This window comes from Saccopteryx bilineata, chromosome 11, assembly GCF_036850765.1.
Source record: "Saccopteryx bilineata isolate mSacBil1 chromosome 11, mSacBil1_pri_phased_curated, whole genome shotgun sequence".
NCBI classification, from domain to species: Eukaryota; Metazoa; Chordata; class Mammalia; order Chiroptera; family Emballonuridae; genus Saccopteryx; species Saccopteryx bilineata.
In genome coordinates this window covers 71,322,818-71,349,707 of record NC_089500.1, presented here as the reverse complement: position 1 = coordinate 71,349,707, position 26,890 = coordinate 71,322,818, and the positions used below count along the sequence as shown (strand labels likewise).

Below are 26,890 nucleotides of genomic sequence, written 5' to 3'. Positions count from 1 at the left end.
TCTCAAGAATGCTCCAATTCTAGTCTTTCAAGAATTCTAAAATTAGAATTATAGAGGGTATGAATGTACTATTTTAGTAGTTCCCTAAGGTACAAATACATAGCTCGGACAGTGCAGTGTTTGGGTTTTTTTTGTTTTTGTTTTTTTCTTCTGAAGCTGGAAACGGGGAGAGACAGTCAGACAGACTCCCGCATGCGCCCAACCGGGATCCACCCGGCACGCCCACCAGGGGGCGATGCTCTGCCCCTCCGGGGCGTCGCTCTGCCGCGACCAGAGCCACTCCAGCGCCTGGGGCAGAGGCCAAGGAGCCATCCCCAGCGCCCGGGCCATCCTTGCTCCAATGGAGCCTTGGCTGCGGGAGGGGAAGAGAGAGACAGAGAGGAAGGAGGGGGTGGGGGTGGAGAAGCAAATGGGCGCCTCTCCTATGTGCCCTGGCCAGGAATCGAACCAGGGTCCCCCGCACGCCAGGCCGATGCTCTACCGCTGAGCCAACCGGCCAGGGCCAGTGTTTGGGTTTTTGATTGCATAACAAACACGACCCAGAACTCTCACCTCTCCCTAAAGCAGCATGTTTTAGCCATTTCCACTGTAACCTACACCAAGTTAAAGGGACTCTTGCTTACTGTCTGTTTCTCCTCCACTGGATGCTTCATGGGAGCACAGACTGTATCTAGTACATACTTTCAGACTTACTCCCAATGTCTAATACATCACTTGGCATGTAGTAGGTAGGGACTTAATACACTTGTTAAATTTGAATAGATGGAAGTTGAGATGGGATTTCTCAATGACATTTTCTAAGATTTGGTAAAAGGTGAACATGAGAGAAACAATATCATAACATCATGTTATACTTAATATCCTGTAATTTTTGTGAGCAGTATATATAAAAACACGTTTTTTGATGGAAATACCATATGAATTTAATATGAATTCAGTCAACTTGTATCATCAGAATTTTGACATAATAGAGTACAACTTCCTACAAATGTTACTGAAGATAATAAACAATCACTTCTGCATTATCCACATGCAATACATTGCAAATCTCAATGAGATTTCCTTATTACCAAATAGGTGTCTAGTCTGCAAGGGACCTGGCATTGTAAAATCACGAGCTGATGATTTAATCTCGTTATTGATTTTAGAGAGATAGGGAGCAACATCAACTCAACCCATTTATTTATGCATTCACTGGTTGATTCTTGTTTGTGCCCTGACAGATCGAACCCACAACCTTAGTGTATGAGGACAACGCTCTAACCAAATGAGTGACCCAGCCAGGTTGAGTTCATTTAAAACCAGAAAACCTGAGTTCAATTCCCAATAGCTTAATTTTCTGTCCGTAGTCACACAGCCTTAGATTCTTCATCTGTTAAGTATGATAATATCTACTTCATATGGCCATTTTTAAATAATTTCAACCAGTCTCATAGGATGGCAGCCCTAAAGGGGGGGAAGTTCACAGTACATTCCAAAGTGTATGAATTATATCATTCTCTATTCCTAATTTGTAACTGATTGCAAGCTGTCTGTTAAGATAGCATAACTAGTACATTGTAGCTGGCTTACATGAGTGTTTGGGGAGGGCCTAAAAACATGTTCTTCTGATGGTCCATATAAGGAAAGCAGCAAAAATACCTATTTACTTAACATGAACTACAGGACTGAAATGAGTTGACAGTGGTATTAATATCTTAAACCACTAGGAGGAGCTGGATGTTTCAAGTTCTTTGCCAGCAGCCAGGGACTCGTGATAAGTCAATTTTGTTGGGGAGAGCCAGTAAGTCTTTAGAATAGATGTTCTGAGGGCAGGAACGTGAGTATCACTATCGTTTTCTGTCCTCTACCGTAAGCATTGCGAACAAAAGAATGCAGTGGAAGAGAATACTCTATTAACAAATATTTTAAGTTTTTCTTTATTTCAGAACTGCCTTTATGTACAGACATCATAAAAAAATGCATATGCTGGAGATTTCCCAAGGAACAGGAGCTGGAAATAAACGTTAAGGGCAATCAGGAGAACTGAAACTGTCCCACAGAAGCTCTGAGGATCACACCTCCTTAAATGTCCTTGATAACCTCTTCAAGTTCTTCCTTTGTGAACATGTGGAAATTCTGGCCAGGCTGCACGGTAGCTAGCTGGAAAGAAAACAGCGAAGGGTTAAATCGCGGGGCTGGTCAGTGGCTGACGGGCAAAGTGGTGCTGGTGATGCGGCTGCTCCTGTCCTGTCGTTAGGAGCTAGGGACCTGCTGTCCCAGGGATATCCTTTCCGGCAGTGCTTCCGAAAATAGTCCTCTGACCCCAAAATAAAAATTCTTATTGACCAGATTTTCTATTTTGGGGTTAACCCACACATCTTAGTTAACCAAATGCCAGGCGTCATTGCCATTTCTTAAAGTTACTTCAACAAGGATCACAGCAGCAGCAGCCAGTTACATGGGGTCAGTATTTTATTCTGTTAAAGATACCTTTAGGACAACATTTGAAAGCACATTTACACACTTGCAATTTGAGCTTGTGTGTGTGACCTTGGGTGATTCGGCCATTCTGTGCCTCAATTTCCATCAGTAACGGGGATAATGATAGCACCTAATTCATAGAATTATGATAAATAAATGTGTTAATATATGTAGTGCTTAAAACAGTGCCTAGAACATTATAATAAGCACGAAATAACTGTAACTATCATTGTTAGGTATTATTTTCTTTAAAAGTGTCCATATGGCAACTTAAAAGAACGTTTTGTTTTGTTTTTAAAAGGACTAGCCATGAAAAGATTCTATTAACATTGACAGGAAATCAGTTGTGACTGAAGTTTTCAGTAATAACAGTAGTGCAGACTGTAACCTATTTCAGCAATAAAAGAGTAGGGTCAGAAGATGGTTAGTTTCAAGTTTAAAGAAAACTGCCAAGTCTTCCATCATCTCTGCCGACCACAGCACCTATGTTAGGGTGACACCGAGGAGCAGGGCCACCTCACCTTTGCTCACAAAGCTGTTGTGATTGTGTTCTATGCCATTTCCTCACATTGTCTTTCTTTTTTGTGTGTGTGACAGAGAGAGGGACAGATAGGGACAGACAGGAAGGAAAAGAGAAGAGAAGCATCAATTCTTGGTTGCAGCACCTTTGTTGTTCATTGATTGCTTTCTCCTATGTGCCTTGATGGGGGGGGGGAGCTACAGCAGATTGAGTGACCCCTTGCTCAAGCCAGCGACCTTGGGTTCAAGCTGGTGAGCCTTGCTCAAACCAGATGAGCTCACGCTTAAGCCGTCGACCTCAGGGTCTCGAACTTGGGTCCTCTCCTCATCCTAGTTTGACGTTCTATCCACTGCACCACCGCCTGGTCAGGCTCACATTGTCTTTCTTAATTTTGAACATACTAAGGCGTTTTTTGAGTAATATTCGTCACTGATATTTAAACTTCCAGAATTAGTATATCCAGTTCCGTGATGTTTATTATTCTCTGCTTCATGTACACATAAAATTTAGAAAAAGACTAAATCTTGAAGCACCTGAAGATCTGGTCTGAGAACAGGCTAAAGAAATGTTCTCTCAAAGCCTGCAGTCTTCACTAGATTCTCCCAAAAGACCGATCCAATTACATGAAATGTCAGAGTCCCAAGTATACCTGCAAAATATACTATATGTTAAACAATTCACTCCTGTCCATATAGACCATGAGTTCTACTCTAAGGAAATTAAAATACAGAAATGTTACTATTGCTTCTCTTAAGGACACAAGGACAGACATATAATAAGGTCAATAAACCAGGGAAGAGTAGGCCCTGGCCAGTTGGCTCAGCGGTAGAGCGTCGGCCTGGCATGCGGGGGACCTGGGTTCGATTCCCGGCCAGGGCACATAGGAGAGGCGCCCATTTGCTTCTCCACCCTCACCCCCTCCTTCCTCTCTGTCTCTCTCTTCCCCTCCCGCAGCCAAGGCTCCATTGGAGCAAAGATGGCCCGGGCGCTGGGGATGGCTCCTTGGCCTCTGCCCCAGGCGCTAGAGTGGCTCTGGTCGCAGCAGAGCGACGCCCGGAGGGGCAGAGCGTCGCCCCCTGGTGGGCAGAGCGTCGCCCCCTGGTGGGCAGAGCATCGCCCCTGGTGGGCATGCCGGGTGGATCCCGGTCGGGCGCATGCGGGAGTCTGTCTGTCTCTCCCCGTTTCCAGCTTCAGAAAAATACAAAAATAAAAAAAAAATAAACCAGGGAAGAGTGAGGGCCCACAGAATGTTCTGTCAAATCCCTCATGGCTCATAGGCTAGTCCTCCCAAACCCTGGCGGGGCGACCACAATGGCCAGTGGGACAGCCCCAGAGGACCAGGCTGCCGGGCAATGCTGACAGGACCTGGACCAAGCTCTGCCCTCAGGAAGGCACTCTCACTGCACGAGTAGAAATAACCCCCTGCATTTGCATAATGATACATTTATTTACATTATGAATATGAAAGATATTTTTCTACTTATCTCACTTTGCTTTCAAAAAACCTCTGGGAGGCAGGTAAGAAACATTTTCTTTCATTGCTTTGGTCAATAACTAAGGACGAGGCCCCTGTGTACTAGTTACAGTTGCACCGGGCACCAGGGATCCAAAAATGAAGCGAGTGTCCTATTCAATCAGAGTACCAGCTACCGGATGCTTTCAATGTCAGGGCGGGGCTAGAGCTGTACCAGGGCGGAGCTAGAGCTGTACCAGGGCAGAGCTAGAGCTGTATACCAGGGCGGGGCTAGAGCTGTACCAGGGCAGAGCTAGAGCTGTACCAGGGCGGAGCTAGAGCTGTACCAGGGCGGGGCTAGAGCTGTACCAGGGCGGGGCTAGAGCTGTACCAGGGCGGGGCTAGAGCTGTATACCAGGGCGGGGCTAGAGCTGTACCAGGGCGGAGCTAGAGCTGTATACCAGGGCGGGGCTAGAGCTGTACCAGGGCGGGGCTAGAGCTGTACCGCTGTGAGGCGCAGGCACAGGAGCGACCCAGGGGAGTCCAGGAAGGCTGTTGGAGAAGCAGTCCGAGCCCTGTCCTAAAGCACGGCAGAAACGGGTCGCGCAGTCGAGGAGCAGGAGGGCAGACTGTGCAAACGCACGAAAGCACTTTATGATTTTGTGGTGTCTTGGTAAAACTTAAAGTAACTCTGAATGGCTGGGGAAGAGATGAAATGGAGTGGGAGGTCAGAGCTCAGAGAGAGACAGGACCCAAAATCAGACCTGGGTTCAAATCCAGACGCCACCATTTACCAATTCTGTTATTTTGGGCAAGATCTCACCCTCTTAAAGCCTCACTTTCTTGCTCTGTAAAATGGAAATAGGAATACATCTCATAGGGTTGTTTTGATAAAAAAATAAATAAATAACTGCATGTAAAATGCTTAGCAAGGTGCCTACCAGATTAAACATATGATTTAAGAAGTAGTAAATTAATGCCTGACCGTTGGTGCGCAGTGGATAGAGCATCAACCTGGCACGCTGAGGTCCCAGCTTTGAAACCCCGAGATTGCTGGCTTGCGCAAGGGGTCACTGGCTCAGCTGGAGCCCCCAAGTCAAGGCACGTATGAGAAGCAATCAATGAATAATTAAAGTGACACAACTACGAGTTGATGCTCATCTCTCTCCCTTCCTATCTCTCTCTCTCTAAAAAAATAAAATGAAAAGAAGTAGTGAATTATCATGCCATAAAAAGAAATTTGGAATTTGCCTGTGACAGGAGCCAGAAAAACATTTTTTCAAATGGAGAACAATCAAGGTTAGATGTGCAATTCAGAAAACGCCCTTCAGTGGCAGGATGGGCTGGGGGACAGAGCGAAGTGGAGCAGGGCAGGGCTGGGCCGGGCGGAGGCAGGAGAGAGGGCGGCCCAGCCAGAGGCACTGGGAGGCAGGGCCGGGCGGAGGCAGGAGAGAGGGCGCCCAGCCAGAGGCACTGGGAGGCAGGGCCGGGCGGAGGCAGGAGAGAGGGTGCCCAGCCAGAGGCGCTGGGAGGCAGGGGCGCAGGGCGCACTGACGACAGCTCGTCAGAAGCAGGCAAAGACAATTTAAGGAAGGGAAAGCCTTCCAGGTCTCTGCTGTGAATGACAGGGACACTGGTGGTGTCATCAGCCAGGATAAGAAATGCAGGAAGAGGAAATGGTTTGGGGGAAAGATAACAAGTTTAGTTTTTGAACTTCCAAAAATGTGAGGTGTCTGCTTCAGAAAGGTCAAGTAATAGATCTAAAAAATGACCATGAGATCTGACAAACAGGAGTTGTCTGTGGGGAAACAGGAACAGAAACAAACAGTAGTGACAGAGGAATAAATGAGAGGTGAGGTAAGACGGTGAATATAGATCGTTCGGAAGAGGCCTAGCAATAAAAAACAGAATGAATGGAAGAGCACTCAGCCATAAAATGTAGCAGACTACCATAGGAGCAGCAGGGATCAACATCAAAGCGTTACGTTGAAAGCCAGACACAGATTTATATGGAACCCCAGACCACACAAAATATCTAGTGACAAAAAAGCAGGCCAGTGGGAAAGAAGTGACTAGAAAGGGGCACGAGGACACCTTTTTGGGATAATGAAAATGTTCCGTAGCTTTTTTGGGGAGTGGGGAATGTTCCATATCTTGATTGTGGTGTCAGACACAGTGGTTACAATTTGTCAAAATTCGCTAACTGTAGACTTACAATGGAAGCATTTTATAGGATGTAAATGATATCCCATCAAAACTGATTTCTTTTTTACTTTTAAAGGCAGGATACTAGGGAGAAGGATGGACTAACCAAGGCAGGCTTTATTTTCATCCTTCTTAGAAAGGCAGCTTGGACATTTCCCTTCGGACGGGAAGCAGCTATAGGAGAGAGGCAGGCGAGCCCAGGGGCAGCTACGGAGCCGGGACTGAGAGGGAGGAGGACGGGCTCTCCAGCAGCGGTGCCCCGATGCCTACCCGAGACCACCCACAGACCCGCCCACGGAGACCTCAGTCACAGACTTCCAAAACCTGGTCCACAGTAGGTTCAGAAACCAGGAGTCAGAGCACGGGTGGAGTACACAGTCTCGGAAAGCGAACTCCCTTTTTTAACGTGAAGAGAAGCTGTAGTCAGGGATTAACACAGTTAACGGAAGAGCGTGGAGGAACCACACCTCTTCTCAAAGCAGAATTAGAGCTGCACTGAATTGAGTGAGCTATAAAATCTCTGCAGTTTCAGTTGAACCAAGCAGGCCTGAGAACCTCTGCTGTGAAGTGAACAGAGCTATGGATGAATTACTGAGGCAGCAAGGAGACAGTCTTGCAGAAATGCCAAGACCTTATCACCTTCAGTACCAAAGAAAACAAAGTACTAGCAAAGAGCAGACAAAATCCCTCCTGAGGGTCGAGATGGCAAACTCGCTGCGCGTCCATCTCTATCCCCAACCCCTTCTCCATCAGCACTAAGGAGCAGGCCAACTGACCCCACCGCACCCCCACCTCCCTCCCACTCCTCTCAGACCCTCCTTAGGCCAGCCCTACTCTGGAACCCAATTCTGCCCGGTCCACTGCGGCCTAAGGAACCAGGCTTTCCTGTGAGACAGCCACGGGGACAGGGATCAACACACATTTTCTCCGTCTCTGCTGGCTGGCTACAGCTGACAAACGTCCTGGTGGGAGCTGGGTTACTGACTGATTTGTGATTTGAGCCTCAGCTAGCATTTTAATGCGGCTCAGTGATCCCTTTACCCATCTGGCTTTCCCAAATACTTCCAAATAAGAAGAGAAACAAATGGTGGTGACTGAGGATTCTCTTCTGAGAGAAGCAGGGAGGGATGGTCCTCTCTTGCCACACCCGTCTTACACCTCCCACCAGATAACCAGACAAACCCTCAGTTCTCTTTTTTTTTTTTTTTTTCCTGAAGCTAGAAACGGGGAGAGACAGTCAGACAGACTCCCACATGCGCCCGACTGGGATCCACCTGGCACGCCCACCAGGGGGCGACGCTCTGCCCACCAGGGGGTGTCGCTCTGTTGCGACCAGAGCCACTCTAGCGCCTGGGGCAGAGGCCAAGAAGCCATCCCCAGCGCCCGGGCCATCTTTGCTCTAATGGAGCCTCGGCTGGGCTGCGGGAGGGGAAGAGACAGAGAGGAAGGAGAGGGGGAGGGGTAGAGAAGCAGATGGGTGCTTCCCCTGTGTGCCCTGGCCGGAAATCGAACCCAGGACTTCTGCACGCCAGGCCGACACTCTACCACTGAGCCAACCGGCCAGGGCCCCCTCAGTTCTCTTCTATGCACAATATCACTATCTTTGAGCCTTTGCTCACGGCTGTGCCCTCTCCCTGGAATACACTTTGAGTCCTCTTTCTGGACATCACCTCTTTCAGTAAGCTTTCCCAGTTCCCCAGGGTAAGTTCTACGTTCTTGTGACGATCCATTCCTATTGCTGTTGTGTCACCCACGCCATTGTCATCTGTGTGTTCTCTAACCTCCACAGTCCACAACCTGGATGGGAATTGGATTTCCTGCATCTGCATCCCTGGCATCTTCCATGGTACCTGGCATACCATGGGTGTTACATACACACACTGCTAAATGAATTCTGCTTTTCGAAACCAATCCCTTCATTTGTACCATGCCTTCCTTCTTCTAGAAATTTCCCATCATTACCTAACCTCTGCTTTTATTTCTTTTTTTTTTCCCCAGAGACAGAGAGAGTCAGAGAGAGGGATAGATAGGGACAGACAGACAGGAACAGAGAGAGATAAGAAGCATCAATCATCAGTTTTTCATTGCGACACCTTGGTTGTTCACTGACTGCTTTCTTATATGTGCCTTGACCGTGGGCCTTCAGCAGACCGAGTAACCCCTTGCTCAAGCCAGCGACCTTGGGTCCAAGCTGGTGAGCTTTTGCTCAAACCAGATGAACCTGCGCTCAAGCTGACGACCTCGGGATCTCAAACCTGGGTCTTCTGCATCCCAGTCCGACTCTATCCACTGTGCCACCGCCTGGTCAGGCTGCTTTTATTTCTTTTAACATTTTTCTATCCACTAGTTTCTTCTCAGTCCACAAAAGCTTCCTCCATCCTTAAAAAGACGAAAGTCCTTCTCTTCAATGCTGCCTTCTGTACGGGCCAGCGCGTCTTGAGAAAGTAGCGTCCTTTTGTTTGGTCGCCTTCATCACTTCCCTTCCACTCTTTAACTCATGGAATTCTGGCCTCTGCCATTACTGCTGTACTCAAGTTGCTTATTCAAAAGACAGCAGTAATTTCTTAGGACCTGAACAAACAGACATGTGATTTTCTTGATCTATTCAACCCTCAGCAACAGGAACTAAGACAGCTGAATAAAAAACAGTAACACAAAAAAATACCTCTATGTTGGTTGCATTTAGCTTCTCCTCCATTACTTGCTTGAGGATGATGAGTGAAGACTTGATGGCTTCTTTCAGAGTCATAGACTTCAAACAAAAAGGGTAAGAAGAGAAGCCATTAATTGTAAACAATCCCTCTTTCCTCCTTCAGAGATTACCCCTTTACCTCTCCAAAGAAATGAGTTAGCAACTATCAATCAATCAAACACCCTGTAAGTACAGCACATTACACGTACCTCCAGAATTTAAGTAAATCGTAAATAAGAATACATTTATCCAGAGAAAAAGTCTTATTTTGAACCAGAACAAAGTCACCCACTTTTACATGGTAAGTGATCTTTGAAGGGGGAAGAGCTATACTTCTCTAGATATCTTCTTTTAGTTTAGAAGCAAGATCATATTGGCGGTATCTTATGAATAATAATTCCTAAATGATCTAAGAAGGTAGCCCAATGGTTTAGAAAAATCTGCTCTTCTTATTACATTTTATATCTCATTTCCTCCAGATGTAAAATCAATGCTATTAGGGGTTGACATGAGCAGGTATCCCTGTATGAACCACCTGAATGATGAGTCTGGCAACCTTCAATCATAACAAGTTACCCAAAACACCCAAAACCAAGTCCTCCCATCCCATGAACATAAAAAATGCCAAATGCCTACGTGCTTTAACCAAAAAGTACAGCTGTGGTGCATCTCTGCCAGAGCACTCTGCTCAGCAATAAGGAGAGACTACTGCTGGGTACAAAAACATGAATGGATCAAAAACAGCACGCTGAACAAAAAAGGGCAGTTAAAGAAATACAAACTGTATGATTCCATTTAGACAATGGACAAGAACCAACAAAACTAATAGTGGTAACGGTGGCTACAAGGGAGGGCGGGGGACTGGAGAGGAGACAGCGTCTGGGGGGAATGGAAGTGTCCTACACCCTAGGTCAGTGGTTCTCAAACTTTTTGAAGTCGGGGCACATTTAAAATCCTGCAAGTAGGCCCTGGCCGGTTGGCTCAGCAGTAGAGCGTCGGCCTAGCGTGCGGAGGACCCGGGTTCGATTCCCGGCCAGGGCACATAGGAGAAGCGCCCATTTGCTTCTCCACCCCTCCGCCGCGCTTTCCTCTCTGTCTCTCTCTTCCCTTCCCGCAGCCAAGGCTCCATTGGAGCAAAAGATGTCCCGGGCGCTGGGGATGGCTCTGTGGCCTCTGCCCCAGGCGCTAGAGTGGCTCTGGTCGCAATATGGCGACACCCAGGAGGGTCGCAACATGGCGACGCCCAGGATGGGCAGAGCATTGCCCCCTGGTGGGCAGAGCATCGCCCCCTGGTGGGCGTGCCGGGTGGATCCCAGTCGGGCGCATGCGGGAGTCTGTCTGACTGTCTCTCCCTGTTTCCAGCTTCAGAAAAATGAAAAAAATAAATAAATAAATAAATAAAATCCTGCAAGTAATTGTAGGCGCACTATATACAAATTTCTGAGAAATGTTATAATAATTAAGTCAAATACTAAAGAAAAAAAATAAGGTCCAAGCGTGCTTTTATGGTAAACAAAATAAATACAACAAAATAAAATTAATTCTGACATTAAAAAACATTTTTATGTTACATTTTTTTGAGTTATGCTTTTTAGAATTCGTAAAAAAAGGGGTTAAAATATTTTAAAAAACGACAAAAAGTTATCTTTTTATATATATAGATACATTCTTAGTAAGATTTAGTAAATTTGGCAGGTCCTGACACAAATGTGTTAAGTTTAAGTTATTTCATTCTTGTGTTTATGAGAAACATGAGCCTGATGTGTCCTAGCGATTTCTTCAATGTTTGGGAATCTATTTGAAAGGCAAACTCTCATTTCCTCATTAATACATTGAAGAATTCCTCTCTTTTTACTCTTAATTGTGTTGAGTGCAGAAAACCCCCACCATACATATCATCTTAACTTTACACCAGACAAAGGATAGAAGAAACTTGCCTCCAGTCTTTCCGGGGAACATGGGGGGTAGTGTAAACAATCCAGCATCACAGCTTAACAGCCTTTTGCAACCTAATCAGGCAAGTGAGGTGGGGGGTTGAGCAGACTGTCAGCTTATAGCCAATTCCCCACAGCTCTGTCTCCCCCAAATCTAAACTCCAAAAACCCTGTTGGTTTTTTGGTCCCCAACAGGCATATTGTTGGAATACCATACGGCACACCTGGAAATCTTCTAGGGCACACCAGTGCGCCCTGGCACACACTTTGAGAACCACTGCCCTAGGTGGTGAAGATAGAGGCATATACAATTGTCAGAACTCAGAGTCTGTCTATTTTATTATATATAAGTCATATACTGACTTAAAAATAATAAAAGTGAGAATTTGTATCCATACAGAAGTGGTACAGAAGCACACACCACAGTGAGGATGCTGCATTACCTTGTGGTAAACTTCTTGCAAGGAGCTCTGAGCACCCTCTGAAGCAGAGCCAATCGCTCGAGCATCACACTGTACGAAGGTCCCAGATGGGTCCATATGAAACCTGCAACCCCCAAAAAAGAAGAGAATTAAGATGCTTAAGAGTGGTAGCACTTTATGAACAAACATCTCAATAAAAAATATAAATGCGCCTGACCAGGCAGTGGCGCAGTGAATAGAGCATCAGACTGGGATGCGGAGGACCCAGGTTCAAGACCTCAAGGTTCCCAGCTTGTGCGTGGGCTCATGTGGTTTGAGCAAAGCTCACTAGCTTGGACTCAAGGTTGCTGGCTAAAGCAAGGGGTTACTCAGTCTGCTTTAGCCCCCCCCCCCCCCCCCCCGGTCAAGGCACATATGAGAAAGCAATCAATGAACAACTAAGGTGCTGTAACAAAGAATTGATGCTTTACACCTCTCTCCCTTCCTGTCTGTCCTTATCTCTGACTCTGACACACACACACACCATATATATATATATGAATGCTTGGCCTGCAGTCAGGAAACCACTGAAATATGGAGGCACAGATCCAAAAGATGTTCTATTCCTGGAGAAACCAGATCTTTTAAAAAGTGTTCAGGGAAACTGAGCTTCCTCGGGGACTCAGAGGAGAAGTACAGTACAGTATATATAGAAATGGCACTTGGGTACGCCTATCTCAAACGTACTTGAAGTCAGGGATCAGATCAACATCCCAAAGCAAAGCTCCATAGCACATGCATAGGCTGCAGTAACTAAGTTACTTCTCATTCCTTCCGGAATGAGCACTGGTTCCAACAGGGGAGTTCTTCAGAGGATCCCCGAATCTGTCTCTGTATGAACAGCATTGAACCGCTGCACTGTATACCGACTCAGAAGTCCTTCGTTTTTTACAACTCTACAATAGTCTTCTCAGTTGATTTAAACTACCAGTCTCCATCCCAAATTAAAATAATTCTCCCAAAAAGGAAGCAGGAAAAATATGATAAAATGATGCTTACAGCTGAGGTCCTTTCTCATCAACTCCTCCAAATAGCAGTGCGACTCCAAAGGGACGAGACTAGAAGCAAGACACGAGAGGCATTACGACAACTGGCTGGGAAGCTGGGGGGAGGGGGAAGGGCACAGCTGGGAAAGCCACGCTCGGAGGACGGTGTCCCAGACCCCACACTCACCATGGCACCCGGGTCCGCATCTTCTTCTCCAAACTGTAGGGCCAGATTGGACACAGCCTGGGTCACACTCTCCACTGTCATTGTCTCGTTGTAGGTGAACCAATGGTTCTAGAAGAGGAGCAAAGCATGATCTACCTTCCCAATAAGAAGGGCATGATAGCAGCCCCCCAGCCCACCACTCCCGCCGCCCCAAACTGTGCTTGCAAACTGAAGTCTCCAGCTCCGGGTGATTTCCTTAACACTAAACCTCAATGCTTGAGACTCCACGAGGGGAAGAGAAACAGCGCTGGAGATCAACTTCTACAGAAGGACTCTAAGCAAAGCTGGACTGGAGGGTTACTCCCTGGAAAAACCCCTCACAGCACCAAGTTTAGTCTTTTCACAAAGTGAATGCTAACAGCTGAGTGCCACTTTCCCCTCAAAGACCCTAGCGTATCATTCTGTTGGTGTTGAAATGAAATGACTTATTCTCAACCTGAGTACTGACAGCAAACTTGCAATAAATGCGAACAATTTTACCCAGCACGTATTTTTTATTACTGGTCTGCTCTCCAGGCAGCAGGTGCTCAGTTACAAATTAGAAATCAGTATTCCTGACCAGCTTTTGTCACCTGGTACCCATCATTACTCACCACAGGAGAGCTGTGATTCGCAAGCCAGCAGCAAAGGCAGCTGGGGGGAGAATGTCCTGTAGCTATGTTACCTCCCGCTACAGTGCTCCCACAGAAAGGCAATTAGGGAACAGAATGCACTGCAATGCGAGCTTTACAGAAGGCAAATCAAAGCAGCAAGAGACTGTCAGCACTATTTACCAGGGCTCCCTTAAAGCTGCGATGGTTGGTGGCTAGCCTCCAAGCCTCAGAACGTTGTAACGAGGGATTCTACCCACACCACTCCCAGGAGCTACATCTGCACCTGACACTGACACAGATACCTGCAGCACAGCCCCCACAGCTACAGCATCACTAACAAGGAACTCAAGCACCATGGTAAAAAGGAGAGATGATGCTCATTTTACCTGTGTCTCCACTCTGGCTTTATCAATTAAAGTCTTAGCATCAGCAATTAGCCCACTCATGGCACAACCTGTAATGTAAAAGCAACAGTGACCCAGCGGCCAAATCCTTGGAGAACTCTTTCATCCACTCAGGAAATACTGAAATTCTGGAGTGGAACCATGGCACCATTCAGAATCCCACAGCAGTACACCCAAGAGATCAGATGGGAAATTATCTGCACTGAACTCCAAGTATAATATAATTGTTACAAACAAATAAAAAAACCATCACAATGACACAGAAGCCCAGCTATTAAGATAGAAGACAGAGACTAATCAAAAATGAATTTCCACGTACGACATCCTTAGATATCCCTTTAGCAGTCTTCATAGACCATGATGCATTTTCAAACTAAGCCAACACCAACACCCCAACAGAAGAAATAAGGAAAAATATAACAATCTTACTATGAACTTTGATGGAAAACCCTAAAATAAAATCAAGAGCCTTTCATTTCCCTGACCAAACACAAGCCAACTAGTACATTGGAGAGGAAGCCTGCCTGAGGGTCCAGGATAACAAGGTGTAACTGCTACTTTATACGCCATGACTCAAGCCTGAGGCTCCATCCAGCCCAATTCTCACCCCTGTGTTTCAGACCTATGAAGCCAAATGACTCCCTTCTTGTATTAAATCAAGTTACTTCCCTTCTAGACTCCACTGGTCTTCTTCCTTGGCCCCCACAACCAATAGGATTCCAAATTCCATCCATCTTTATCTGATTAACCCATCTGGCATTAGTCCCTACCTCTCCATTCTCTGGCCATGGTCTTGGTTAAAGCCTTCATCTCTGTTTGGATTAAAAACAATTTCTTACCTGGTCTCTCTGCCTCCAGTCTCGGCCCCCTTCACTCTACTTTGTTATCAGAATGGTCTTTCTAAAACCCTAGTCTATTACCTCGATGCTTAAAACCTTTCCCATCAATGCAAAATAATCAAGTTTAAGCTCTCTGACATGGTAAAAAGGACTTCTAATGTCTGATCCCACAATCATTTCTCGCCACAGTCCATCTGCCTCCCAGTCATCAATCTGCTGTGCCAGCCTGACCTGGGGTGGCGCAGTGGATAAAGCATCGACCTGGAATGCTGAGGTCGCTGGTTCGAAACCCTGCACTTGCCTGGTCAAGGCACATATGGGAGTTGAAGCTTCCTGCTCCTCCCTCCTTTTTCTCCCTCTTTCTCTCCTCTCGAAAATGAATAAATTAAAAAACCAAAAAAAACCCACCTGCTGTGCCAGGGTATTTTATATTTCATACAGGGCTTTGCTCATTTCTATTCGCTCTGACTAGAATGCTCTCCTCTGCTATAGCCAGACGCCTGCTAAAACCTCCTTATCTTGTAGAATTCAACTCAGCTCAAGCATCACCTGCCTGACTGGCGGTGGCGCAATGGATGGATAGAACATCAACCTGGGACACTTGAGGCCCCATGTTTGAAACCTTCAGATGGCTAGCTTGAGCACGGGCTCATCCGACTTGAGCACAGGTTCTCCAGCTTGAGCACGGAGTCATCGACATGATACCATGGTTGCTGACTTGAACAAGGGGTCATTGGCTCAGCTGGAGCCCTCTGGTCAAGGCAGGTATGAGAAGCAATCAATGAACAACTAAACTGACGCACCTGTGTGTTGATGATTCTTGTCTTTCTCCCTTCCTGCCCCCCTCAAAAGAGCATCACCTTTATAGAATCCTTTTCTGAAAGCCCCACTACCCTTGGCCTCAGGCAAAACTAATTACTTCCTCCTTTGTACCTCTAACTGAGCACATATAAAACAGCCTTTGCTTCCTTCCTTTCAAGTTGATTTTAGAGAGAGAGGAAGGGGGAGAGAGAGGATAAGGGGGAGGGGGGGAGAGAGAAACATGACTTTGTAGCTTCACTTATCAACACATTTGCTAGCTGATTTCTGCATGTGCCCTGACCAGGGATTGAACCCACAACCTTGGTGCATCAGGATGACGCTCTAATCAACCGAGCTACCTGACCAGGACACAAACAGCCTTTCTTTTTTTTTTTTTACAGAGACAGAGAGAGAGTCAGAGAGAGGGATAGATAGGAATGGAGAGAGATGAGAAACATCAATCACAAGTTTTTTGTTGTGACACCTTAGTTGTTCATTGATTGCTTTCTCATAAGTGCCTTGACCGCCGGCCTTCAGCAGACCGAGTAACCCCTTGCTCGAGCCAGAGACCTTGGGTCCAAGCTGGTGAGCTTTTGCTCAAACCAGATGAACCCGCGCTCAAGCTGGTGACCTCGGGGTCTCGAACCTGGGTCCTCGGCATCCCAGTCCGATGCTCTATCCACTGCGCCACTGCCTGGTCAGGCCAAACCACCTTTCTTAATACCTGTCACTTAATTGCATTTACTTATTTGTACATCCACCTCCGTGAATGTTTCTAGAAGACAAGGATTATGTCTCATTCCTTTTCCTCTTTGTATCCCTGGTGACTAGCATCATGTCTGGCACATAATGGGCCCTCAATTTGTTGAATGAAGTGATACTGACCCACCTCCAAAAGACAGGTAACTTGAAATAAAGCCGACACAATGTTCTAATTCTAAAAGACTACAACTCAGTTTATCTATGGAAGAGATAATGTCAAGCTCACAGGGTTGCTATGGCATTTGGTTCTGATACCTTCAAGCAATTAATTATTCTACCAATGTTTCACTAATTAGATAAGTAGATAAAGAAAATCTGGACAGCCAACTAAAATGCCATGCTATAAATAAGTAGAATGACTCACTACACTGATGTCAAATTTAAAGCAGGGGAATTATAACGGGGGAGGGGCGAGTTGGAGGAAAGAGGGAGTAGGAGTGAAAAGATCAATCTGAGAACAATGGAAGAGGGCTGATCTGGGCAGTCTATTGTTCTTATACTCTGCACTTCAGTCACTGAAGATCCGGAAGCATTCCCCTTTCCTTAGTGAAGAAGCCTGGCCTCCTACCCCACCCTCTGCTTCTCCAGAATCTTCGATTCCCCCGACTGACCAGGGCTAATGTTATCCATCAATGAAGACCCAACATCACAGGGAGCCAGCCTAGGACTCAACCTCTACATATTTCAGCAACCATCACAACTGCAAAGTCTAAGTCTGAGGGAGGAAGGAACTGCTGGAAGTAGGGGAGCCCACCACTGCTTCCTCCTCTGTGCTATGATGCACACTGGCCCACTGCCCAGAGGGCGGCAGCTAACGAGGGGATAAGCTGCTCACCTAACGAACCTGCCTTGGACCATCCAAGACTAACCAGATCCTACACAACAGCTTTTCCTACTCCTTACCTATGTGAGCATCAATCTCTACAATTTTCTCAATGCTGCTTGGCTCCATGAGTGGAGAGGTAATTCTCTTCTCCACGGCTAGGCACACCCCCTCTGACGTCTGGATCCCAATGGCTGTAGAACCAAGCTAAAGAGAAACATGTTATGGTTACCATGTACACGTCAAAGAACAGTCCCTCATACCCACCAGGAATCTCTGCATGTCTTCACGAGAGAGACACTTCCATCAGCCACAGCTGGCACCGAGAATAAGGAGCACCCTCACCAGTAATGTACTGGTCCTGTCAATGGCAACAGCACTGATTTCCAGAAGTTTGTGCTTCTGACGGGGAAGTTCAATAAGGTCTTGAAACCATCTGGATAATGATCGACTTTAATGCCCCTATTGGAGAGGGACAGATTCTAAAGTTGTAAACATAGTGGGAAATAAAACTTATGTTTTTTCTGGACCCAGTTTTAAACCCCTGCTACCTTGACCTGTTCCAAAAGGTGATATTCCTCAAATCTATGAACTCCAGAAAAATAATTTACTTAAAAAAAAAAAAAAAGAATGTGTGTGTGTGGGAGAAACACTACCACCAAGGTCAAACAAATGGTGCCTCACACACAATGAGAAAGAAGTGTCATTCTTATTTGCCTACCTTACTTCAACAGCTTCCTACTCAGTCCCTATCTTTAATTTCTCTCCCCCAATGTATCTTTCGTTTTGCCTTGACAGATGTAATAAAATGCTATTTTCATTATACCACTTTTCTGAAGAACTAATACCTCCCTGTATTGCCTATAACATCAAATGCAAATAAGCTTCCAGTGCCCTCAGAACCTAATCCCAATCCCACTTTTCTTTTCCAATTTTATTACTCATTATTCTCCAGCAAAACCCCCCAGGGACAGCCCAGCCCATTTTCTCCTGCTGTTATCCCTATCTGCGCATGCCTGCGCACGCTGTCTCCCTGCCTGTCCGAATCCACCCATCACTCAGAAAGCCTTCCAAGACACATGCTCTCTCCTGAGCTACATTATCTTTCGTTAGCGCCACAAGGCGATGACCGCCAGGGTGGGCATCAGACTCCTGGAGCCCGCTGCTGCAAGGGATTCTAAAGAATTCCACGAACCATTAAGCATAACACACTTAACATGCCTGCACGAGACAGACTATTTTATAAAATTCATAAAAGTCAACATAATTTTCTTCTGTACACTTACATTTACCCCAGATATTTCTATATTACAATTCTGCCTAAACTCCACCCCACTTCCCTTGGTGGGGACTGGGGAGAGGGAGAAGGAAAAAGAGGAAACATCTCACCTCTTTGTAGTAGTTCTTTAATATAACTCATTAGAATAGTAACCAATATCCACATGCTCAGTGTAATACAATAATTTTGACATGGACACAGATTTCTAGTCGCAAGGCAACCCCCCCCCCCATCCCCACTAGTTATATTTCACCCGTGCCACCCTTATGGTTCCTCCAAATGATAATCTGTCAGCCATTTTTAGTCATTCCTCCAGCTCCTTTCATAACTACTAAGTCCATATAGTTATCAAATTGCTTTCTTATCAGCTACTCATAAGTTGCCATGGCAACAGCTCGGTTATTTAAACTCCAAAAAGCCTGAATTTTCACAAAGGTTGAATCACAGCCATTAAGGACCACATCATTATTTCTACCCTAGCCCAACGTAGGGCTAGGGAAATCAGGTATCTCATGATCTCTAAGCAATCTAGAAATTCCTAGCTGTAAGGAGCTTAAAGGAGAACCCCAAAACTGAGGATTACTCTTGGTCTGCACATCTGGGCAGAACTGCTGTCTTAACTGAAGCTCAAAATAAATGCCACAGCTTGCAATTCTGATAGTCTCGTACTTCATAGTAACGTATGGTTTCAATATAGGGCAAAGATGGCCACAAATAGAAACAGGCACTTGAAGCGGGCCCATCATTTTCTGTCTCACTATCTGTAGACACCACGCTTCTGCCTTCCCTTCTATGCTGCCAACTAGTCAGAATCCCTTTCCCCCGTTTCCAGATTCCCATACAACCATTCCCAGCAATACATTCTTTCTCAAGGAGGCAGCTAGAAGGAAACACATAGCTCTCTTCAATTATGTGAGGAAATATCTGACGGACAAGGTTCAAACATCCTGTGTGGCTCAAGAGCAAAACTAGAATCAATTGAAGAAGTTAAGACTTTTGATTCAACACAAGGATAAACTTCTAAACCATTACAAACCATTTTCCAACAGAATGATTTATATCATGAGGAAACAGGCCCTGGCTGGGTGGCTCAGCGGTAGAGCGTCGGCCTGGCGTGTGGGAGTCCTGGGTTCGATTCCCACACAGGAGAAGCACCCATCTGCTTCTCCACCCCTCCCCCTCTCCTTCCTCTCTGTCTCTCTCTTCCCCTCCTGCAGCCAAGGCTCCATTGGAGCAGTGTTTGCCCGGGCGCTGAGGATGGCTCTGTGGCCTCTGCCTCAGGCACTAGAATGGCTCTGATTGCAGCAAAGCGACGCCCCAGAGGGGCAGAGCATCGCTCCCTGGTGGGCATGCGGGAGTCTGTCTGACTGCCTCCCGGTTTCCAACTTCAGAGAAATACAAAAAAGAAAAAAGAAAATAAAAGGAAATACTTTGTCTGGAACTATACAAATAGAGGCTGTTCGGGGATGTAGAGGTGACTGAAGCAGAAAGTGAAGGGCTGAACTAGATCAGTGAATCTCAGTCCTTGCTAGACACTGGAATTACTGGGGGAGTTCTTAAAAATACTGATGCTTAGACCTTATCCTAGACAACCTAAATCAGAATTTAAATCCTTCATAACCCAACAAATATAGTTCTTACCTGAGAACCTTTTTTTTACTTTCTAATTCTTTGAATACTGGTTTTGAACTACTGGATTTTGTTAACAGATTACAGAACATATCTCTTATTCAGTCTAATACAAACTCACAATCTTACCAAGAATACAGGTGACCAGGTAAATGATTTGTTAAAAGTATCTCCCGGTTGTTAATTCTGGACTTCTGTACCACCCTCTTTATAGCCAAGAAAATTATAAACACAAATGTATCCCACCAATCCACTGAGCTACTTACATAACTAAGAAGCAGTTATCTGTTCAAAAAGTTTTAAAAATTTTAGGAATGGAATTGAAACTGTCATTAAAATGGTTAACAGTGGTTGGTTAAAGGGAGATAAAGAACATTTTCTAAAGGAATAGAGAAAACATTTTTATTGTAAACAGTGTGCCAACGAAGTGTCAGGTTGCTATGAAATTTCAAAAACTATTCCACTTGATACTATACCTTGATAGCCTCAATGGCATATTCCACTTGAAATAATCTTCCTTCAGGAGAAAAAGTATTCACACCCCTATAGTTAAAAAAAATTAAAAATTGTCAGAAAAAAATAAGCATAGACTAAACTCAAGTTCCCTGACATCTAACTCAAGTGGGTTCAAGATGTGCTTGTTGCCACTATTCTCCTTTGCCCACAAGAATCTGAAGGCTTTTTTTTTTCTGTACATTACAGCCTTTCAAGGAATGAAACCAATATAGAGAACGCTTCTGCCCCACTCCCAGGAAGTCTGCAAACTGATCCAAGAACAGCAGGTAACTTTCTGCCTCAATCCTGAATCAACCTGGAATTCCTTTGCTAAATTAATGCCCCCAAACTGCCAGGCAATTCCCAAGAAAATGTGCATTTATCCTTATCCTCTTCCCACTGAATGAATTTGAAGTTAATATCTTACCTTTTTTTTTTTTTTTTTTTTGAGTGAGAGAGAGACAAATAGGGACAGACAGGAAGGGACAGAGATAAGAAGCATCAACTCATAGCTGTAGCATATTAATTGTTCATTGATTGCTTTCTCATCTGTGCCTTGACTAAGGCGAGGCAGCTCCAGCCAGGACAGTGAACCCTTGCTTAAGCCAGCGACCTTGGGCTCAAGCCAGTGACCATAGGGTCATGTTTATGATCCCATGCTCAAACTAGTGACCCACGCTCTTGAACCTGGGTCCTCAGCATCCCAGGCCAACACTCTATTCACTGTGCCACCGCCTGGTCAGACAATATCTTACTTTTTAATAAGCAAAATCAATCACAGGTTCTCTGTTTATATGAATTATTTTTATTTACTTGTTTTGCTTTCTTCTTTTTCCCCCTTTTTATTAAATTCCTTGGGGTGACACACTAGTTAACACAATTATACAGGTTTCAGGCGCACAATTCCACAAACATCATCTGTACACTATATGGTGTGTTCCCCACCCCAGTCATATTTGTATGAAACAGTATTGTGACCTTCACCACAAACTGAGAGCTGTGTAGTTCCTAAAGGCTAACCTACCCTAGTTCCTTCACTCCATATATATTTATACCAGTTATGCCAGATTACTTCTGTCTCTAAACCACCTCCCCACCTTTTCTTGCTCCTGTCTGTTGGAAATTCCTAGGGAGAAGAGGCATCAATAATGGTCTTAGCCAGAAAAGCTTTCAGGATTCAATGGACACTTTAATATACATATCTGAATAAACAAATAAAAATAGTTATGATTCTTGGTTTATGGAGCCTGGATTTTTAAACATGTAACATGATACAGTATAGTATGGTGTTTTCAAGTTTGTTTTATCAAAAACTCTACTTTTATTCCAGTATACCTGAATCATTACCAGCTAGAAGCAGCGGTCACTGGGACTTGGACATGAGCTGCAAAGTATAGAATGGTGACAACAATTTCAGTGCCATGGGGACTTTTCCTGTGTGGACTTTTCCTGGACTCCTGCTCCCTGTGACAGCTCCTAACAGACTGAACTGTGGTTGGGTTGCATTTTTCAGGGATTTGGCATGGTGATGGGGCCAATTTGGACTTGGTGAACATGTTAAGGACACTACTCTTTTATGGATTCTTGCTGTATTGGCCAAGAGTTTGCTTAAAGGCTTTTAATCACTGTAAAAAAAAAATAGAAGACTGGATAAAGAAGATGGGGCACATATACACCATGGTATACTATTCAGCTAGAAGAAATGATGACATCGGATCACTTACAGCAGAATGGTGGAACCTTGATAACATTATGCGGAGTGAAATAAGCGAATCAGAAAAAAATCAAGAACTGCAGGAGTCCATACATTGGTGGGACATAAAAGCGAGACTAAGAGACATGGACAGGAGTGTGGTGGTTACGGGGGGGGGGGGGGGGGGGGGGGGGGGAGAGGGGGAAGGGGAGGGGGAGGGGTACAAAGAAAACTGGATAGAGGGTGACGGAGGACGATCTCTCTTTGGGTGATGGGTATGCAACAGAACTAAATGACAAGATAACCTGGAAATGTTTTCTTTGACTATATGTACCCTGATTTATTGATGTCACCCCATTAAAATAAAATTTATTTATAAAAAAAATTTCTACTTTTAAAAGAAGTTTTATATAAATTCCCTAATATAAAACAGGTAATACAAGTTGACATTTACTACATAACTACTATATACCTGGTACTATTATAAATTTTAAATGATTTAACTCAATCCTCAAAACGATTCTATAAAGTAGCATTCTAAGGTACATAGATACTATTGTATTTTACAGATGAGGAAACTGAGACACAAAGAGGTTAAGCAAACTGCCCAAAGTTACTCGGCATGTAAGAGGCAGAGCTGAAAGTAGAATTTACTGTATTTTTCACTCCTTAAGACACACTTTTTTCCCCAAAAAAGTGCAGGGGAAAATGCTCATGCGTCTTATGGAGCGAAAAATACGGTTGTGGTTTTTTTTTCAACTGTGACTCCAGACAGGATCCAAAGAGGAGTTTTACCCATCTCTTCTTAGGGTTTTATGGAGACTTGCTTTACCCTTCTGTGTTAGCCTAAGGCACTGCGTCAGCCTTAAAAGGGCTTACGAAAGGGCAAAAATAGGGTATTTTATTCAATATTTTAACACACTATTTGGTTCAGAATATTTTTTTTTTCTTATTTTCCTCCTTAAAACCCTAGGTGTGTCTTATGGTCAGGTGTGTCTTATGGAGCGAAAAACAAAGTAGGTTCTCTGACTACAGAGACCAAGCTTTCAACTGCTCCACCAGACTGCCTCTAGGAATTATTCTGACCAAATCAGGGGTGAAAGGAGAATCCCACCGTCCCAGCCACCTGCTAGCCCCAGAGGCAACATCCCTGAGGTCACTTTAAAAAGAAGTTTAGGACTCTTAAGGAACAGTTTTTTTAAATCACCGACAGAAAAATCCAAGGACAGAAGACCTGGGATTAAGTTCTAATTTTGCCACTTACTAGTTTTAATTCCCTCAAATGGAACAACAAAAAACCAACCCTACCCTGCCTCTGTCACAAGACAATCAGTATTGAATTGCACAGCGCGTGAAAGAACTTTGTAAAGTGTAAAGTTCTATTCCAATGTAGTATTTTCATTCAGGAACTAATTTCATTCAGGAACTTCACTCCAGTGAAGTAATATTTACTATATCCTCCCTATGAGGCTCTGCTCTTGTCCTTCTTCTCAAATTTGACTGTTATCATGGGTTATGTCATTTATGCCAGGTACCAACTCCTACCTCCAAATCTCTATTACGAGTTTGACCTCTTCACTTACTAACCTAAATGCTCCTGAGCATTTCTACTTGAATATCCCCTTAGCACCAAACAGTCTACATTTTCTAATCTGAAATCTCTTTAAAGCCAGCTGTTCTCGCAAAATCAACTCTATCTCCTGCCTATTCCTACTTCATTTTTATTTTAAAACACCTCCAATCTCCCAGTTCCCCAAGCTGTAAAGTTCTGAATGATCTGACTCATTCTACACCATCTTCTCCCATATCAACCATATGCCAAGTCCTCCTACATGGTACCTCAACATTCTCTTGCTTCCACCCTTAATGTCTTCGTTACCTTTTGCCTATCTATTGCCTTAGCCTTCTAACTGGTATTGACTCACTCTTTCACCCAATCCAGTCTATTACTCTCTAAAAAACAATTATGACTATGTAACTTCTGAAAACAAAAATTATGGCATCCAGTTACTCACAGAATAAGACCAAACTCCTTAACCTCATAATAAAAACCACTGAATATCTAACACCATCCTTGTTTTCCGTATCTCCCACTATTCCCATATATGCACCACGTGCCAGACAGACTGGAATTTTCCAAATATGCCCCATGCTTTCCCATGGCCCCTTCTCTGTACATCCTATATTCTCTGCCTCAAAACTATTAACTTTCACCATCCATATTTATCAGAATTTTGCTTTCTCAAGACTCAGTTTAAAATAATTCCTTTGTGAAGTTTTCCATGATCCCCTAATACTGAATGTAATCTCATCAAAATTCCCAGTGTAGATTTCAATTTCTCTGATGACATGAATACATTTCTGATTCATACTGTAGTTACTTTCCTCAACAGTACTTTAAGAGACAGTCTTCCAGCCCTAGCCAGATTGCTCAGTTGGTTAGAGCATCATCCCCAAGCGCAGAGGTTGCTGGTTCAATCCCTGATCAGAGCACATACAGGAACAGCTCGATGTTCCTGTCTCTCTCTCTCTCTCCCTTCCTCTTGCTGAAATCAATAATAATAATAATAAAATCTCCCATACGGGGCAAAGATCTTGATTTTCTTCACTGCTGTATGACAAGCAACTAGAACATGTCTTGTACACAGCAAATATTCAAGTACATCAGCTAACTTTTAAATATATAAGGGCTCTATTTTAGCTCTTGTTGGGAAGATACAAAAATAAATAACGCTAATCAGCAATAAAGATATTAAGTAAAACTTTAATGCTCTGGAAGCTAGATACTGAGTAACAAAGTCATTTTATAGGACAGTAAGAGATTTGTTTTAAAGCATACATCTTCTGTGAATCACTAAAAGGATAAAGTTGTAGTTCCAAGTGATAGAACTTTTGACAGAGTCTATGAGTTCTTGACAAGAAAGGCAGTTTCTCCAGCCCCTACACAGAAAACAGCTGCTTTTCCCAGCAGAAAAAGAAGAAGAAAAAAGGAGCTGTTTAAACTTAACTGATCAAAACAGAAACTGAAAGTAAAAATGTCTGCAGCATAAATATGTACAATTTAACATTACTTAACATTTCTAAGCCCTGAAAAGTTTTTTTTAATAAATACAACAATCTCAATTTTTATTTAGGAACCAGACCTGGCCTTCAACAGATATTAACTTGCTTTAATTCCTTTAAAAAGTCAGAAAAGCCTAGGGATAGAGGAATCAGCACGGTGAGAAAACTTTGACAACGACTCTAAATACCAGTTCCTAGAAAATCAGACTCCAGACACTGTATCTGGGCACCACTGAGCCGGCCTTCGCGCTTCTGCAGAAACTACGTCCCAGCAGCATTGCCCTACTACATTTCAATCGAAGGAAAGGCTGCTCCATCCCCACGACTAAGAAATGGAAAACGAGCCTTCTCTCCCAGAAGAAAAGGGGAGCTAAAGTGATCAAACTCAGTAACTAAAGTACAGATGCTTTTTCTTCCAGGTGACACGTTTACATTTTTTAAAAAAGGCAGCACGAGAAGGTGAACGGGGGAAGGGTGACCCCTGACCTTCTCCGGGTTAAAGGTCGGAGTACCGCCCCTCAGCCTTCTCTCCGAAGCACAAAGCCGAGCTTCTCGCTTCCGCACGGAGTTAGGACCCAGCAGTGACTCAGCGGTAGGACCAGGGCAGCCGATGGCATAAGTCTAGCTTGGCGAATCACGATCACAGTGGGCGGCCGGGAGGGCAAGAGATCCCCATGCTGGGCCAAACGCGGGTTCCTAGGGCGCCCCATGACACGGCAGAACCCAGGCCGAGCTGGGCCCCTCGCCTGCCCACCCCCACCAGCCCCAACCCCATTTTTCCCCGCCGCACATACCTGTCGTACTCAGACCGGGTGAGGAACATGGCGAGAGTGGGAGAAGGCGGCAGCGGCTACGCGGGGATTTTGGGGGCCAACACGAGTGCACCGGCACCCAACTCAGCCACACCGTCTCAGAACTGAGGCCCTGTTCCCAACTGCGCGTGCGCCCACGACCCCTTCAGCCCGCCCTCCTATGCCTGCTTCTTATTGGTTGTCCATAGTTGCCGGTGAGATGATTGGGCCAACGAGCTGCCCCGCCGGGCTTTGGTTGGTCCGGGAAGGGCGGGACAGAGGTCGTCCTTCCGCTTTAAATCACAGGTGGTTGCTAGGGGCGCTCGGAACGGCAGACGTGCTGGTGAGAGTTCTGCTTTTAGTGAAGGCGTGAGCGTTGGGCAGGCTGAATCCTGAATTGATAGACCCCTCGCCCGCTCCCGTGATCCCCGCCAGAGCGTGCTGGCCCCAATTCCTCCGAGCTCTTTAGCCGCCTTGTCGCGGGATTCCCCTCCGGCCTCTCTGGCGCGGTCCTCCGCGAAGTGCTGTGTGAGCGCTGGATGGACTTGGGCAGTGATGGGGTACGCTACAGGAGGTCTGAGCGGCCGCCTTGAGCGAGTCTGTTCGCTCCAGCCCTCCTCTACCATGGCTCTAGAGAAAAACCTGGGTTTATTCCGTCCGAAAGCCCGCCGCATGAGCGAGGTAATTTTACCAGCATTTCCTTACACCCGCCTACGCCCCGCCCCTCCCGGTCCCACGCCCCCTGGCCCCTCCCCCCGCCCCTAGAGTGCGGATTTTA

At 45.2% G+C, this 26,890-nt stretch overlaps 1 protein-coding gene and 1 non-coding gene across 2 annotated transcripts; both read right to left on the bottom strand.

Moving 5' to 3' along the window:
* Positions 1 to 1,891: 1,891 nt before the first annotated feature.
* Positions 1,892 to 26,271, bottom strand: PSMA5 (proteasome 20S subunit alpha 5). The gene is made up of 9 exons (XM_066247288.1): positions 26,116 to 26,271; positions 20,547 to 20,613; positions 17,243 to 17,369; positions 13,920 to 13,987; positions 12,902 to 13,009; positions 12,728 to 12,786; positions 11,711 to 11,813; positions 9,307 to 9,393; positions 1,892 to 2,142 (listed from the first exon to the last, which is right to left on the bottom strand). The coding sequence occupies exons 1-9, from the start codon at positions 26,142 to 26,144 to the stop codon at positions 2,065 to 2,067; spliced, it is 726 nt and encodes a 241-aa protein (XP_066103385.1). The 5' UTR covers positions 26,145 to 26,271; the 3' UTR covers positions 1,892 to 2,064.
* On the bottom strand, positions 23,016 to 23,135 carry LOC136315837 (small nucleolar RNA SNORA26). Its single transcript, XR_010727616.1, has one exon. It is a non-coding gene; the product is annotated as a small nucleolar RNA SNORA26 (small nucleolar RNA).
* Positions 26,272 to 26,890: the final 619 nt, after the last annotated feature.

What these genes read in the sequence shown, in the direction of transcription:
- PSMA5 (XM_066247288.1), bottom strand. Translation starts at nt 26,144, where the DNA reads ATGTTCCTCACCCGGTCTGAGTACGACAG. An exon ending in ATGCGGACCCGGGTGCCATG is followed by an intron (nt 12,787 to 12,901) that starts GTGAGTGTGGGG and finishes TCTTGCTTCTAG; the next exon opens with TCTCGTCCCTTTGGAGTCGC. An exon ending in GATGAGAAAGGACCTCAGCT is followed by an intron (nt 11,814 to 12,727) that starts GTAAGCATCATT and finishes TGGGGGTTGCAG; the next exon opens with GTTTCATATGGACCCATCTG.